The sequence below is a fragment of the Grampus griseus genome (genome assembly GCF_964374135.1).
Source record: "Grampus griseus genome assembly, chromosome: 16".
NCBI lineage: Eukaryota > Metazoa > Chordata > Mammalia > Artiodactyla > Delphinidae > Grampus > Grampus griseus.
In genome coordinates this window covers 24,510,721-24,529,080 of record NC_139010.1, presented here as the reverse complement: position 1 = coordinate 24,529,080, position 18,360 = coordinate 24,510,721, and the positions used below count along the sequence as shown (strand labels likewise).

The following is an 18,360-nucleotide window of genomic DNA, read 5'->3' as shown; positions in this document are numbered from 1 at the left end:
CATTACAACTAAACCAGGATCTACTATGCACACTGAATTAACTACTACTACTACTAATAGCTAATATGACTGAGCAGTTAATATTTGCCAAGCCTGCAACACAGATGCAGGGAGATTAAACTTAACCAAAGTCATACCACAGTAAGCATTTTGGAGTTAGGACTCGCATCCAAGTCTGTCTGGCCCCAGATCATTTTTAGTACAGTACTTCCTCTTTTAAAGCTTATAAAAGAATGCCCACCATTACCACTTAACTAGTGTTGTTCTGGAACTACTAGTTGATGAAGTAAATAAGAGAAAGAAGATGCAGGAATATTGGAAAAGGGGGAGCAAATTGTTGCAGATGATATGATTGTGTACCCAGAAAACCCTAGAAAAAAGAGCTCAGCAAGGTGAATAATTACAAAATGAGTATATATGTACATTGCTAGCTTTCTATATGAAGTGTAACAGAAACTATAATGGAGGAAAAGATCTCATGTAGAATAGTATTTAAGAACAAAACACAGTATAAATAAGAAACCTGAAGGACCCAGAAGAAGAAAAGTTTGACTCTACTGAGAAATATAAAAGATGTTAAATAGAAAGGTATATATTCATGAATAACATTCAGTTTCATCTAGAAAAAATCTGCATCTCAGAATAACAAGGGAAGTTCTGAAAAAAGTAAGGGTAGTGGTGGTGAGGAAGAGTGTTAATTATTTTGGTACTGTTTAGTAATATTGTTTTACTAAGAATTTGGTACTGAAGAAGAAAGTCAAATTATTCAGTTCTGTTAGAGTTTGATAGACCTAAAGTAGATCTAAAGATGTATGGGAATTCAATTTATAATAAAGAAGATGTTTTAAATGAGTGGTTTGGACCAACCACTGTTTAGGAAGAAAATAAGACTAGATCTCTATGTCACTCCTTACATTCCTTACGCCAGATATACACACTGGCAACCACCCTCATGGCTGTGGCCGTTTCATTTTGGAAAGGTGCTGTAACCAGGCAGGTGCTCCACAAGTGCCCTGTGCAAGCAACCCAGCACCAGTGTTCTTACCTCCAACTACTTTATATCCACATGTTAACTGGGTGCTGGCTGCAAACTAGGGTTTGTAACCCTAGTCTTACATCAGCATTTAATTACAGACAGATAAATTGTAATGTGAGAAAATTCTAGAAAAAGTATAGGTGAATTTATTCATTAGCTTGTAATAGGGAAGACCTTTCCAAACAGAAGACAAACTCAAAATCCATAAAAGAAAGATTTACTTGTGGTATTATTTTTTTATGTATCAGGAGACAATTTTTCCCAGTTTCTGCTTAAACAACACATGACAGAGGGCTAAATTCCTTAATTTATAAATAGCTTATTCTAATTGATAAGAAAAAGAATAATTCAATAGAAGGAGAGGAACAGATAAAAAAAGAAAATTTACAGATAAGAAGATGTACAGTCTCATTTTATAATTTTTTTTAATAAATTCTTTCAGGATTTGTTTATTTCATTCGTAGTGGAATTAGTTTATTCTTTTTTTTTTTTTTTTTGGCCGTGTTGGGTCTTTGTTGCTGTGCGTGGGCTTTCTCTAGTTGTGGCGAGCGGGGGCTACTCTTCGTTGCGGTGCGCAGGCTTTCCATTGAGGTGGCTTCTCTTGTTGCAGAGCATGGGCTCTAGGCGTGCGGGCTTCAGTAGTTGCAGCACGCGGGCTCAGTAGGTGCAGCACGTGGGCTCTAGAGTGCAGGCTCAGTAGTTGTAGCATGTGGGCTTAGTTGCTCCGCAGCATGTGGGATCTTCCCAGACCAGAGATTGAACCTGTGTCCGCTGCATTGGCAGGCGGATTCTTAACCATTGTGCCACCAGGGAAGTCCTCATTTTATAATTTAAAATGCAGCTCAGAAAGATAGTGTTATCCCCCAGTAGCTTTGCAAAATTTAAAAAAATTAAATGATAGCTGGGATGGCAAGAATATCTATATCTATATCTATCTATCTGTCTATCTATCTATCTATCTGTCTATATGGTTGGTGAGAGTTTAAATGGGTACAACCTTTGTGAAGGGCAATTTGACAATATTCAGCCCAAAATTTTTAATGCATGTATTTCTTTGTAGAACCACTACTAGGAATGTATCCTATAGATATAGTCCCAAAAGATTTATGTATAAGGATGTTCATTGCAGTGTCATTTATAATAGCAAAAAGTTAGAAACAACCAAAATGTAATGGTTAAGCACATCCATATAATAGAACAGTATATGTCACAGAAAAAAAAAAGTTCTCTCTATGTTGATAAGGAAAGACAACCAAAATATATTAAGTGAGAAAAGCAAAGTTCATAGTAGTATATTTAGTATGATCCCATTTATGCAAGGTGAGATACACACACACACCCCAGCATCTGTTTATATTTAAATTTTTTTTTCTGGAGGGAAACAAGAGCTATAGATAATGATTGCCTTTGGAGACAACCATTTGGAGATGGGAGGGAGAGAGGCTTTCAATTTGTGACTTTCTGAATTTTCTAACTATATATGTGTATTACTTTTTTTTATACATGTCAGTTTATCTGGGTAGTAAGATTTTTTTCTGATTATGAGAAAATCCTAATGTAAAAATAATTCTCAGGAATCTTCTGTTCTGTAAGTCAGAATAATGTCCTGTAAAATGCAAACATTGTCTCTCCACAAACAAGAAAAACTGAGCACACTTACACATTTGTGTGAAAATGTACAATCATGAGACTTTGCTTTTAATAACTTCTCTATTTTGTGGTGTCCTATTATTTCTATGGAAATGGGCTTAATGCATGTTAAGTGGCAGGTAACTGAAGATATTTATTTTTCATTTTAATAGAATATTTCTGATCATACCCATGTTATAATAATACACAATAATTTAATACATAGGAAATTTTGAACTATAGTTAACCAAAAAAAGTTTTTAAAAAATCATTTTAATCACAGTTTTCCCATAGATACTCTTATTAACATTTAGAGTTTTTTCTTTTTACAGTCCTTTGTGTATAAGTATAATATTTTCAAAAATAATTAGGATCATATTGTATATAAAATTTGTTTTATGGTTTAAAAAAGTTAACACTATAAGCATTTCTCATGTCATTAAGAATATAATGCTTTCCTACTATATAACATTCCATCTGTGTAATATTCCATCTCATGGATAAATCATTTTTAATCATCCCTGTTGTTGGACATTTTGGTTACTTCCAAGTTTTCACTCTTACCAGTAGTGAAATCGTGTATGTTGAACATCTTTGTACATCATAGTTTAAATCTCTGAGTTCTGAGGTGTGGAATTTATCCATCAAAGAGTATGTGCTTTTTAAAAGGTTTTAAAAGGTTTCAGACACATTTTTTTGTTTGTTTTTTTATTTTTGTCTCTTACTTTTTCTTTTTTTATTTTGTTGTGGACACATTTTACCAGATTATTTTTCAGGAATATTGAACCAGGTGTTACTCCTGCCAGGAGTGTCTATCTCAGATGTCAACACTGACAGAAACTGGATTTTTTTGTTTTTTGTTTTTTTCATTTTATCTAATTAGGAAAGATATGTTTGTCATTTTCATTTGCATCTTAGCTCTTTCATTGAGAATTACACTGCATTCAATCACATACTTTAAAATCTGAACTTGTTAAGGGATTTGAGTAAAATTGACCACAAGAATAGCTGTATATTAAATAATTAGAATATTTAATATAGGTGAGAAAGCTTTCAACTAAGCCAGACTTGAATCTCATCTGGCCTACCACCTTCATCTTGTTATTTTTAACAAGAGAGAGTTTTAATAAGAGAGAAGTTTTTGTTACTGTGACTCATGACAATTTTCCTTTGTTCAATAGCATGAATACCACAGTGTTTGAGAGCCCCTTCCAGTGTGATCCTGATGCTGCCAAAGCCATTGTGGAAGCTGTAAGTAAAGGTTTCCTTGAAAAAGAACATGCCTGGTGGCCAAAAAATGGGGTGTTGAATGGGGAGGGAAAGTACCTTCAATAAATATTTGAGGATGTCCTGTACACATATTACAATGTAAGATCTTGAAATTACAAACCATAAATACAAGTAGACATTTGACTGAGGGGAAACCTGAGGAGGGTCCTAGCCAACACTATATTGGGCAGATAACAAAGTAGGACAATTTGTAAAAATCAAAATGACTCCAGAATGTTCTAAGTAACCCAAGTGCCTGAGTACTTATCATAAGCCATTTTTCACAAAAGTACCAATGGGAACTTATTTGACTTGGTCATAGCAAGGAATGAGAAAGTTACCAAATTTCAGGTACCATTGCAGGAGTGGTTTATAGTCCTAGAGGAGAATTTCATGTGAGGAAGTAAACTGTCCATCAAAGAAATTATTTTGTTTTTGTATTATTTTTAATGATCTGATTTGTATTAACCTAAAGACTGAAGATTGTCTAAAATTATTCCCATTTACAATATTAAATAAGGAAAACAAATGAAAATGAGGTCTGACTTTACAGCCTTGTAAACAGGGTAATACAAGGGAAAAGGACAATTTAATGATGAAGCCAATACATTTAGATTTATTTTATTTATATATGAATTTTGACAAAGTTGAGATGAATAAGATAAATTAGAAGGGATAAGCCATTGGTTAACAATCATAACTTTTCAATGAGAACATTCTGCCTACATTTTATATATATGTGTGTATATATAAAACCTTTATATATACATATGTTGGTTTTTTAATTCTTTATTTCAAAAAGCAGGTTTTTTTAAATTGGAGTATAGTTGCTTTACAATGTTGTGTCAGTTTCTGCTGTAACAAATTTATTTTTATTTATTCTCCTGTATGTCATTAAAAGGTAAGAGGTTTGAATTTGTTAGCATTTCTTAGCAGTAGAGCAAGCTCTGCATTGTTACTATCTATTGTAAATTATTTTTAGGACCTAAAAATTGGGATAGTTGTCTTCTGTTTAGATTCCTTTTAATTTTTGTATCAGTATACTTTTTTAGCTTATTCTTTTTCTGGGATTAGACTAATACATTTTAACATTTTATTTTAGTTACCACCACATGAACCTGCCTGCACAATACCAACAGATGGTAAGATCTGTATCTAGTAAAATTACGTTCAACATTATGCATATGTGTGGAAAATTACATCTGTATCTATAGATACGTCTTACATACCACATACATACAGAGAAAGAGAAGGACAGGGAGAAGAAGCTTTTTAGAGTTCTGTAGCATATGTGGGAAGAAAAATGGCTGTACCTACCACATTTAGGGCCACCGCTGTGACAGCATGACCATGACCCACTGTTCTCGGAGTTCCTGGTAGATGCCTTGTGGAGGTTGGAGCAGGCTGGGCTCTTCGTCCCCATCTGGCCCCAGGCTGCTTCACCCAGGAAACAGTTCTTTCCACCTTTAGATGTTAGAATTCTCTGTAAGGTTCTTCTTGTGAGAATTGCATGTCCATAGGATCAGCATCAAGAGTAAAGCAGCCCAAAAGAAAACACTGGTAAATTACCTGTTTTTGCTGTAGTGAAGCTTTGCATGTACGTAGGTTTGTTTTAATGTAATCCATAGGAGGATACATTAAAGCAAATATATTATTCATTGTTATATGTTGGGTATAATTTTGATTCCTAACAGGGATTCTAATTTTTTCTTTTCCCTGACTACAGTGGATAAGTGGTTCCATCACCAGAAAAACTAAGGAAATTTCTCTGGAATACAAGCTGATACTGCTGCATCCTTTTCGTCTGAAAGCATTAGATGCAAAAGTAGTAACTTTTCCAAGCTTTAAATTTATAGAACTAATCAATCAAATTCTGCTGTGACCAATCCAATATATCCATACTGTTATCCATCTAAAAGCATCTTTCATATCAACTAAGATAACTTTTAGTTCCTGCTTAAATATCAAGACAGTTGTAGTTTGGAAGTCATCTGTGAATAAATGTCCAAGATAAGTACGTATTGGATGTATATGTTTGCCATGTGTTAGGAAATAAAATTATTTTATTGAAACTTGGTTTATGATATTTTTATTTTAACCTGAAGCCTAACACTACCAAGCAGGCTTGGGTGCTGTTTGGTATTTGTTTTCTGTGAATGATCTTATAATTCACTTTTATTTATTAGACTAAAACTGACTTTATTTGTAGGCACCTGAAAATGAAATCCCTTATATTTACAGCAGTCTTGATACTATACTCTTACCTAATTCCTATCATCCCATTGTGAGCCATCAGCCAAGATAGTTTTGTGATTAAATTCGTGGCTTTGGAGCTGTGCAGACCTGAGTTTTTAATCCTAGCCCGTCTACCTATTTAGCTCTATAATCTCAGGTCAGTGTTGGCATCCACTGACTGTGTTTTCTCAATCAAGTTGTGATTTTCTTGGTTGTTGTTATGATGGGTGATTGTTAATAATATCCGAGACATTTTGTCTGTTATGTTAGGAGACACTAGGATCCATTTAAATCTTTTAGCAGGCATCACCCTATTTAGGGTTAGCACATGGGTCTTGGCCTGCTTTTGTGGACTGTGGTTTCAATGGCAGTTTAATTTTCAGCAGCTTTGCAGTGTTATTTTGGTCAGCCTGGTTTATCTGGTGCCACTGGGGCTTCTGTTGGTTCCTGCTGGTGCTGCCTGAGGGGGCTGAGTATCTCTTGGTGGAGGAGGAGAGTCTTAGGCTACAGGGATAAAGAAGCTTCCTGAACTGATCTACCTATTATAGCTGGATTTCTCCCTCAGGCTCAGCTCACCCGCCTACCTAGGTAACTCTTGGTGGAAAAGGGGAGTCTCAGGCCTTGTGCGGAAGGAGAGTGCCTCCCTGGTTGTTTATTTCTGCCTGGGCTCCCAATGAGCCCCCTTGCCAGGTAGTGTCATGCCCACCAGAGGGACCCCCATTCCCTATGGGGGAGGTGGAGGAATGAGCCTATCTGGACTGCCTTCTGTTGCTAGGTTAGGGATTGGGAAGGACTCTTCTCCTCCTGGTGGTGGTAGGATGCATGTACCCTGTCACTGCTGTTCTCTGGTCCTGGGGGCCCAAACCAGCTTGCCTTCTTAGCACCTTTCAGAGTTCTTGGTTGTGTCTTGTCATCTCCAGGGTCTATAGCTGTGCTTAGCAGGAGAAGTAGAGAAAAACAGGTCTATGCCTTCTTGTCTGGTCCAGGACCAGAAACATCAGCATTCAGATTTTAGTAATATTTCTCTTATTCCTTTTGTAAGTTCTGTTTTTAAATGCTGCCTCAGTCATTGTAATATGTGATTTCTGAAGTGATTTGTTACGATAAGAAATATGTTTTCTAATGAGAGACTATACAAAGTGGGGGACTTCACAAGTATTAGCAATGAATAGGAATCATCTGCCCAAATTTATGGAAAGGAAAGGGGATAGAACACTAGTCAGAAGAAATGTCAGCAATAGTTCTCCTGTATGAGATCCTCTGTAGAAAGCTTCCACTCCTCTGTTCAGGTAAGGAATGTAAAATACTCTTGTATTCACTTGCTAGGCTACCATAACCAAGTACCACAAACTGGATGGGCTAAACAAGAGAAATGTATTGCCTCACTGTTCTGGAAGCTAGAAGTCCGAGATCCAGGTATCAGCAGGCCCATGCTCCCTCTGAAGACTATTGGGAAGGATCTGTTCCAGGCCTCTCCCTGCTTTTGATAGTTCCTGGCTTGTGGCAGCATAACCCTAATGTACACAAGGTGTTCTCCCTGTGTGCTTGTTTCCAAATTTCCCCTTATAAGGACATCAGGGGAAAGAATTCCCTGGGGTCCAGTGGTTAGGACTGTGCTTTCACTGCCATGGGCCCGGATTCAATCCCTAGTTCGGGAACCACAGGCTGTGTGGTACGGCCAAAAAGAAAAAAGTATGAACATCAGTCAGGGCTTCCCTGGTAGTGCAGTGGTTAAGGATCCGCCTGCAAATGCAGGGGACACGGGTTCAAGCCCTGGTCCAGGAAGATCCCACGTGCCACGGAGCAACTGAGCCCGTGCACCACAACTACTGAGGCTACGCTCTAGAGCCCGCGAGCCACAACTACTGAGTGCACGTGCTGCAACTACTGAAGCCCGTGCGCCTAGAGCCTGTGCTCCACAAGAAGGCCACTCACTGCAACAAAGAGTAGCCCCCGCTCGCCACAGCTAGAGAAAGCCTGTGCGCAGCAATGAAGACCCAACGCAGCCAAAAATTTTTAAAAATAAAATAAATTGAAAAATAAAATAAAATAAATAAATAAAGTATACAACACAATGGTTCTTCCTTTTAAAACAAAAAGATACATGCACCCCAGTGTTCATTGCAGCACTATTTATAATAGCCAAGATATGGAAGCAACCTAAATGTCCATTGACAGAGGAATGGATAAAGAAGATGTGGTACATTTATACAATGGAATATTACTCAGCCATAAAAAAACAATGAAATAATGCCATTTGCAGCAACATGGATGGACCTACAGATTATCATACTAAGTAAAGTAAGTCAGACAGAGAAAACAAACATCATATGTTATCACTTATATGTGGAATCTAAAAAAATGATACAAATGAACTTATTTACAAAACAGAAACAGACTCACAGACTTGGAAAACAAACTTATGGTTACCAAAGGGGAAAGGTGGAGGGGAGGGATAAATTAGGGGTTTGGGATTAACATATACACACAATTATATATAAAACAGATAATCAACAATGACCTACTGTACAGCACAGCAGACTCTACTCAGTATTCTGTAATAACCTATATGGGAAAATAATCTGAAAAAGAATGGATATATGTATAACTGAATCACTTTGCTGTACACCTGAAACGAACACAACATTGTAAATCAACTACACTCCAATATAAAATAAAAATTAAATTAAAAAAAATTTTTAAATGTAATCTCAGCAACACTGCATGATCGATGCAGTTTTTCAGGTAAGGCAATCTGAAGCATTGGCCCAGTTGTATAAAGGGTCCGAATGAGAACTCCAATTAGAAGTTCAAAATTCATTTTCACCATGCCTGAGCCCAGGCCTGCACGTGCTGCAGCTGTAATGGCAATTACGTCCTATCTAATCAGCATATTTGCTACGCAAGAGCTTATATTGTGCTTCTGCACAGAGTGTTCTTTACATTTAGAACAGCTGCCTTTACTGCTTTCTGGGAGTCTAGGCCAAAGGGAATTTGCCTTTACACTGACAAGAGTGCTGTGCGAATTGCTTCATGATGACAAGTATTTATTGAAGAGTTATTAACTCGAGTCGATTGCCACAGAGTTTATCGCTCCCTCTGTCTCTCTTTGGGATCTTTCCCTTAGTTATTACAAAACCTTTAAATTAACAGAAAACATTTGCCAGAAATAAGATTAAGCAATGAACACCACAAGGGTATGTGGCAATCTGAATTTTTTAAAAAGGCTGAGAGCAAAAAAAAAAAAAAAAGCCTGAGAGCAATTTGGCAATCTCTATCAAAATTTTAAATTTGTCTTTATACTTTGAGTCAGCAATTCTGCTCTAAGACTTCATTCTAGTTGACTAAGAATAGTCAACCGGGCACACAGCCTATGGCAGCTTCGTTAAGTATAGCAAAACCTGGAAAAATATCTAGCAGTCCAGTTGAGGAATGGCTAAATATTCGTACATGTAGCAGTCAATGAAGTCACTGCATGGGCTGATATGGAAAAGATGTTCAAAATACCTAAGTGAAAAGAGAAAAAGTTGTAGTACTCTATAGCTGCCAGCTATGGCCTGTGGGCCAAATCCAGCCTGCCAGAGGTTTGGTAAAAACACTTTATTGGAACACAGTCACACCCTTTCATTTATGAATTGCTGTGACTGCCTTCCAGCTACAATGAAGACAGAATTTAGTAGTTGGGATAGAGACCACATGACCTGCAAAGTCAAAAATATTTACTATTTGACCCTTTACCAAAACCATTTGCCAATCCCCGCTCTATCCTATGATCCTATTTATGTTTTTACAAAGGGAGCACTGTGGGGAAAGAGACACATTAATGGATATGCTTGTATGGGTATAGACAATTTCTGGGGACAAACCAACAATGGTTATCTCAGGGAGTGGGAATGAGTTACGTGCGGAAGAGGTCAGGCCCATGGAGTTTCCTTCCACTTCGTAAGCTTCTATGCTCTCTTATTTGCTTTTCTTTTTGGCTGTGTTGGGTCTTCGTTGCTGTGTGCGGGCTTTCTCTAGTTGAGGTGAGCGCAGGCTACTCTTCGCTGCAGTGCCCAGGCTTCTCATTGCAGTGGCTTTTATTGTTGTGAAGCATGGGCTCTAGGCGCGAGGGCTTCAGTAGTTGTGGCAAAGGGGTCAGTGGTTGTGGCTCGCAGGCTCTAGAGCGCAGGCTCAGTAGTTGTGGCGCAGGGGCTTAGTTGCTCCGCAGCATGTGGGATCTTCCCGGACCAGAGCTCGAACCCATGTCCTCTGCAGTGGCAGGCGGATTCTTAACCACTGCGCCATCAGGGAAGCCCGTAAGCTTCTATGCTCTTTGAATTGTTTTTCTAAAAGCATGTATAAAATTTTAAATTTTTTTAAAGAAAATCAAATGAAGTAGGAGAAGGACACCAGTGGACAGCGCTCAGCACAGCTAGTGGCAGGGGGCTTCTCTTTCTCTCTATCTCTCTCTCTCTATATATGTATACATATGTGTATATATGTAATATATATTATATATATCATATATATGTTACATATATGATATATGTAATATATATCGTATATATGTTACATATATGTGATATATATACTTATATATGGATATACACGTGGATATATATTATATATACTTATATGTATATATATATTATATATATATTTTAGGTACAGAATAAGGACTGGGAGGGACTGAGCCCTGGAATCTAATTTTTAACCAGTTCCCCAGGTGATTCTAACATCGCCTATGTTTGAAACCACTGCTCTAGTCGTAAATTTCAGAGATCAGGAAAAATTTCTCATGGGGTTGTAGTTATAATCCAGCAAACATCTATCACAGCAACAGCAGCAGATGATAATAGCTCCCATTTGTGAACACTTCCTAAGTGTCAGGCCCTATGCTATAGGATCTATGTGCTTCATCTCGTGGGTATCCTTGTCCTGTCCCTCATCTTAGAGGATATGCTTTCAGCTTTTCACCAGTGAGTTTAATGTCGGCTGTAGGTTTATCATATACGGCCTTTATTATGTTCAGATAAACCTACAGATGTTGGCCGTAGGTTTATCATATATGGCCTTTATTACGTTCACTGTATACCGACTTTGTTGAGAATTTTTGTCATAAATGGATGTTGAATTTTGTCAAAAGCTTTTTCTGCGTCTACTGAGACGATCGCATGATTTTCATTCTGTAATTTGTTAATGTGGTGCGTCACACTGACTGATTTGTGGATGTTGAACCATCTTGCATCCCAGGGATAAATCCCACTTGATCATGGTGTATGGTCCTTTTAATGTATTGTTGATTTAATGTATTTTATTTATTTTTAAAATTACACAACATTTTTAAAATTAAATTTTTTGGAGTATAATTGCTTTACAATGTTGTATTAGTTTCTACCATACAGCAAAATGAATCAGCTATACATATATATATATATCCCCTCTTTTTTAGATTTCCTTCCCATTTAGGTCACCACAGTGCATTAAGTAGAGTTCCCTGTGCTATACAGTATGGTCTCATTAGTTATCTATTTTATACATAGTATCAATAGTGTACATGTGTCAGTCCTAATCTCCCATTCCTTCCATTCCCTCTTCCCCCTTGGTACCCATACATTTGTTCTCTATTTGCTTTGCAAATAAGATCATCTATACCATTTTTCTAGATTCCACATATATGCGTTAATATACGATATTTGTTTTTCTCTTTCTGACTTACTTCACTCTGTATGACACTCTCTAGGTCCATACACGTCTCTACAAATGACCCAATTTCGTTCCTTTTTATGGCTGACTAATGTTCCATTGTTATATGTGCCACATCTTTATTGATTCCTCTGTTGGTGGACATTTAGGTTGCTTCCATGTCCTGGTTATTGTAAATAATGCTGCTATGAACATTGGGGTGCGTGTGTCTTTTTGAATTATGGTTTTCTCTGGGTATATGCCCACGAGTGGGATTGCTGGGTCATATGGTAGTTCTATTTCTAGTTTTTTAAGGAACCTCTATACTGTTTTCCACAGTGGCTGTATCAATTTACATTCCTACCAACAGTGCATGAGGAGAAAACATTTGCAAATGAAGCAACTGACAAAGGATTAATCTCCAAAATATACAAGCAGCTCAATATTAAAAAAAAACAAATAACCCAATCAAAAAATGGGTGGAAGACTTAAATAGACATTTCTCCAAAGAAGATACACAAATTTTAATATGTTAAAAATTCAAAAATTACAGATAAAGTCCTCCTTGCTTGCTGTCGATCCTACTCCCTTCTTAGAGATTAACCACTATCAGTTCGGTATGACTCTTTCTTGATTTTTCTCTATGCTTTTACACACATTTATCTGAATATAAATAGACAATTTAGTATTTTTTAAGTATGTATGGGATCATAGTTATATACATTTTGAAATTTCATGTTATTATTTATAGATGCTACCTAATTCTTTTAAACTGGTGTAAAAATAATACAGATGTATTGTTGAACACATATTCTTAATCGACTCCATGAGACATGTTCCTGAAATCTAATGTGTTGTAGGTAGCTGGGATGCTGATTACAAGTTGGAGAATAGAGGGGGGCCAGGCAAGAAAGGTAGGCAAGGATCAGATAATGAAAGGGCTTGCTAAGGAGACCCTGGACTTTAGGAGGCCCTCGAGAGGCACCAACAGTTTTTAAAACTGGAAAGGACTATTATCTTATTTCCGTAATGGGTACAGAAGTATTCAAGGAATCCTGATGATCTGCAATGCTGTTTGATAATATCTCCCCCTCCCCACCATACCCTTCTCATTAGGAAATATCCAAGCATATTTATTGAATGCATGACTCCTCTATCAATACTGGAATGGTCATGGTGTGATATGCCATTTGAACATGTTCCACAAGCATTTGCTGGGTGGCCCTACAGGAGGCAGTGGAGGGGAGTACGAAGTGGTGTAGTGGTTTCCAAAGCAGGGTCCAGGGCTCTCTGGAGGTGCTAGAGCGCCCTCCAGTGGGGCCATTAAAAATCTAGGGGATGATTTCCAAGTACCACTAGACTGCAAGACTCATGAGGGCAGGGACCCTATCTCTTCTGTTCCCCTCTGTATTCTGAGCACCTAGCATATGTCCTCACATATAGCATGTACTTCATAAATATTGAATGAATTAATCTAAAAAATACAAATTCTTTCATTGCTTCCTAAAGGGAAATAAATATGTAGCAAAATATGACTATAATTGGGTATCCACAAAATAAAATGTATATTTTTGGACTTCCCTGAGAACTCTAATTCAATATTCAAAGTAGTCAAAAATTTTGTAAAGCTTCCACATTCAGGCTTCTTTTCTTTTCCTTTTTTGCACATATGGAGGGGGCTGGAATTTCTGCAATGTAAGGAAAGAATATTTTGTTGCATCCTTAATGCTTCTTGGAGACCTCGACCAATGTTTTTAAATTAAGAACTATTATTAATTATTCTACTAATATTAAGGGAGTATGTTGTGGGTGCTGGGTTAACCCTGTAATATGAATAGATACAAGAGTAGCTGCTAAACCTGTGCCTCCAAAGCCAGAGCCCAAGCCTGAAAAGACCCCTGTAAAGAAGGGAGAGCAGGGACCCAAACAGAAAAGTGGAGGGACTTCCCTGGTGGCACAGTGGCTAAGACTCCACGCTCCCAATGCAGGGAGTCCAGGTTCGATCCCTGGTCAGGAAACTAGATCCCATATGCATGCTGCAACTGAAGATCCCACGTGCCGCAATGAAGATCCCACACGTGGCAATGAAGATCCTGCGTGCTGCAACTAAGACCTGGCACACCCAAATAAATAAATAAGTAAATACTTTTTTAAAAAAGAGAGAGAGAAAAGGGGGAAAGTCGATGTTGGCAAGGATGGGAATAACCCTGCAGAAAATGGAAAGGCCAAAATACACCAGGCACAGAAAGATGAAGGTGCTGGAGGTGCCAAGTGAAACCAAAAACTGTTTTGTTTTAAAAAAAAATTTTTTTTAATATTTATTTTTATTTATTTGGCTGCATCAGGTCTTAGTTGCAACACTCTGGATCTTTGTTGCAGCACACGGGCTCTTTTGTTGTGGTGTGCGGGCTCAGTAGTTGCGGCACGTGGGCTTAGTTGCCCTGCAGCACATGGGATCTTAGTTCCCTGACCAGGGATGGAACCCGCGTCCCCTACATTGGAAGGCGGATTCTTAACCACTGGACCGCCAGGGAAGTCCCCTGTTTTTTTAAATTGTCGTAAAATACACATAACATAAATTTACCATCTTAAACATTTTTAAGTGTACTGTATAGTTTAGTAGTGTTAAGTACATTCACAATGTTGTGCAACAGATCTCCAAAATTCTTTTCATCTTGCAGAACTGAAACTTTATAACCATTAAACAATTCCCCATTTCCGCCCCCTCCCAGGCCATGGCAAGCACCATTCTACTTTCTGTCTCTAGGAAGTTGAGAACTCAGCCCTCTGATTCTCGGGCCTTCAGAGTCAGACTGAACTATTCCACCCAGATCGAAGCTCGTCGGACTTCTCGGCCTCCATCACTGAGTGAGCCAATTCCTTCATGTATCTCCTCTTATACAAATCTATGTATCCTATTGGTTCTCTTTCTCTAGAGAACCCTAACACAGTTGCTTTTCAGTCTCCATTTCAGTTTCTGAGTGCCTGTCGACCTAATGTTGAGCATGCATAGGGGAATAAGAATAGAGTGGGGAGAAGAATTACATAAAACTCCTCTGCTCAAACCCTCCATCTCCAGATCACTCACAAGAAAGTCTAAAGTCCTCACAGTGGCCTACAAGGCTCTAAAGATTTGCCCCTGTTGGGAGACAATTCTCTATGAATCTCTTATATTTCTGCACTTCTTGGAGCAGAGGTACTGGAGGCCTTTATTTCGACTATCTTTTCAAGGACATTTATATAAAGAACAGCCTTGGAAGAGACTCTTCATCTGAGGCAGGGGATAGTTTTGTCTGCTGTCCAGTGTAATACTGTCTCCATCTGGGTCAAAAGTCAGCCAGGTTTGCCTGCAGTCCAGTATGAAAGGCTGGGGTTCCCTAAGCTCTGGGTTCTTCAGCTGTGATGCAAATCCACTCTATGGGCAGAATCCACCTGGGCTGCTCTGCATCACCCCAGAGTACTTGTTGGGGGGCAAGTGCAAAATACACAAACATGAAGCTCAGGCTTTGAGGTAATAAAATCCTTTGTCTCTGCCCCAGGAGTCTCGTGTTTGCCAGTATCCATGGAAGTGTGCCTGGCTAACTCATTAGGTAAACTCTCAGAACCTTCCCAATTCTTAACCACCTACCCCACACCTTTCTCACCTCACCTCCTGCTACTACTTCCCTTTTCACCCTGCCTGGCTATGCTGGCCTCCCAGCTGTTCCTGGAAGCTGCCATGAACACTCCTCCTTGAGGCCTCTGCACATGCTGTGCTGTCAGCCTGGAACATGTTACCCCCAGATGTCCTTCAGGTCCTGTCCAAATGGCACCTTGGTGGGGCCTTCCTTGACTACTCTCTACAACAGCCTCGCCACCAATAAACGGGTCGACTTTTGCCAACCTGATGGGTGAAAATGGTATCTCAGTGAGTTTTAAATTTATTAACTTTTGTTATTTTCTGTATTTATTATATTTCTATTATGAGTTTATTATGATTAAAAGCCATGTGTATTTCCTTTCCTGATAATTGTGATTCTCTCCTTGTCTATTTTTTTTAACAACAGTCTTTTTCATGTTAATTTTTCACTTGCCTATGATGTGATTACACATATTTTTTCTCGTCATCTGTCTTGAGTTTACGGTGTTATCACTGTTGCTGTTTTGCCATATAAAATATTTTTATTTTTCTGTGGTTAAATTTATCAATCTTTTCTTTTATGGCTTCTGGATTTTCAATCATAGCCAGAAAGGCCTTCTCTATTCCAGGATTATAAGGAATTCATCCATGCTTTTTTAAAATTTTTCTAGTACTTTTATGGTGTCATTTGTAAATATATATATTTTTGAATCATTTGGAACTTACTTGATGTGGCATGTGACTTATAAATTCAACTTTTAGGTTTTCTTGACAACCCAACTGTCCCAACCCTTTTATTATTTATTTTAAGCACATAATTGAAACACTTCTTAAAAACGTACTCTGAAAAAATTGCTTACGTGCATGACAATGCCTCTTTCACCCATTTTAGAGGTGGGTACACTGTAGTTTGGGGCATTTGTCAACTTGACCAAGGCTTCCCAGCTGGTAAATGAAATTTGCAGCTCTCCTGAGAATCTGCCTGTGTGCTCCCTCCCTCCTCCTGAGTCCCCCAAGTCATCCTTGTGGTTTGGAAGCCTCTTACCTTACAGCCAGGCTTCTAACAAGGCCCGGTAGTCCAACGCATTAACTTGCATCATTAACTTGCACCGGGGCCAACTTGTGCCTCCAGGTGTGCACACCGGGGTTCCAAGCCCTCTGGACATAGTTCCCCTGGTTTAGTCAAAGCTGGTGAGAGGCCTCAGAACATAGCCTGACCCCTTTCAAATGTGTCTGGGCAGGATTCACACTCAATGCAGAAGACCCACAAGATGAAAGGAGGGGGAAGGTGGAGAGCTTGCCTATCCAGCCCCCTCTGAGTATTGTTGGAGTTGCCAGGTGCCATTTTATCTTTTTAAAATTTTATTGTTTAAAATTAACTTTTGGGGACTTCCCCGGTGGTCCAGTGGTTAAGACTCGTTGCTTCCGATGCAGGGGGCGCAGCTTCGATCCCTGGCTGGGGAACTAAGATCCCACATGCCACGCAGAGTGGGCAAAAAATAAAAAAATAATAAAATTAACTTTTATTGGAATATAGTTGATTTACAATGCTGTGTTTCTGCTGTACAGCAAAGTGAATCAGTTATATATATACATGTATCCTGTCTTTTTTAGATTCTATTCCCATATAGGTCATTACAGAGTATTGAGTAGAGTTCCCTGTGCTATACAGTAGGTCCATATTAGTTATCTATTTTATATATAGTAGTGTGTATATGTCAATCCCAATCTCCCAGTTTATCCCTCCCCCTACCCAGGTGCCACTTTAATTTTATTTCTGCATGTATTTGAGTTTATATCTGTACTTCGTTCCATTGGTTTGTGTGCCTTTTTGTGCACTACTACCAAACTTTTAATTACTGAGGATCTATAATGTTTTAATATCTGATAGTGCTAGATCCCTCTCATTGTTCTGCTTCTTCAGAGCCTGTTTTCTGACTATTCTTGTTTATTTTTCCATTTGAATTTTAGGAACAAACAGGGTAGTTTAAAAAACACACACATAACACTCCCCTTTCACTTTGCCAACTGGACTTATGTCTTTATTGGTCATTCAAGTGGGGCAAAGGAAATACCCTTTTAAAACTCAAGTAAACGGGGTGTTTGTCTCGTAACCTGTCAGAGGAAACAAACTGTAATAAAAACACACACATAATAATTAATCCTATTAGTTCTTTTATAGGAATCAGGTTAAATTTGTAATTTTACTTACAGAAAATTGAGATCTTTATGATAGAGTCTTCCCATCCAAAAGCATCATTCATCTTTACATTTGACTCAGTTTTCTTATCTGTAAAATCGGAGTAATAATACCAATCTCATAGGGCTGTCCTCAGAATTAAATGTGAAAATGCAGGTGAAGGAACCAATGATTTGGTTTGGAAGTGATTTGCCACTTCCTAGGGTATGAACTCGGGCTTCGTTACCACAGTATTCTGAACTTCGGTTCTCATTTGTAAACTGGGGATAACAATAGTATCTGCTTCACAGGGCCGTAATGAAAGGGTCAAATGAAATGAGGCCTGCAAAGTACTCAGTGCACTCGAACATAAGTACTCAATAAATATTAGCTGTTCTTCTAGAAAACAGGCTATCCCAGGGAACTGCGATTTAACGCAGAAGCTCGCTGGGATCCATCTTAGGTCGAGGGCTCTGAGGTCAACTCTTCCTTCCGATAACCTACCTACCTGCCGGTCGCCACTTCTGATTTTCCCCCAGCGTCTGAGAACGCACTCGGTCGGATTTGAAGCCGTCTAGGTCCCCCGCGAGACTCCAGGACGACGCCCCCACCCTCCGGGGCACGGCGCTGCCACGTCTCGCGGTTCCTGCACTCCCTACGGGAGGAGGCGGGGCCAAGTCGGGCCCGCCCCCGAGGGTCTTCGTCTCGCCTGAGGTCCGCCCCTCC

At 38.7% G+C, this 18,360-nt stretch overlaps 1 protein-coding gene and 1 long non-coding RNA gene across 2 annotated transcripts in view; one reads left to right on the top strand and one right to left on the bottom strand.

The window, feature by feature from the left end:
- PPA1 (inorganic pyrophosphatase 1) overlaps positions 1-6,006 on the top strand; it is a 36,941-nt gene extending 30,935 nt beyond the window's left edge. Inside the window, exons 9-11 of the mRNA XM_082673532.1 lie at positions 3,847-3,916; positions 5,037-5,076; positions 5,661-6,006. Coding sequence (XP_082529658.1) covers positions 3,847-3,916; positions 5,037-5,076; positions 5,661-5,692 — 142 coding nt within the window. The 3' untranslated portion in view covers positions 5,693-6,006. The remainder of the gene's footprint in view (positions 1-3,846; positions 3,917-5,036; positions 5,077-5,660) is intronic.
- Positions 6,007-17,501: 11,495 nt separating this feature from the next.
- Positions 17,502-18,292, bottom strand: LOC309834583. Its single transcript, XR_014297872.1, has 3 exons — positions 18,143-18,292; positions 17,668-17,745; positions 17,502-17,570 (listed from the first exon to the last, which is right to left on the bottom strand). It is a non-coding gene; the product is annotated as an uncharacterized lncRNA (long non-coding RNA).
- Positions 18,293-18,360: the final 68 nt, after the last annotated feature.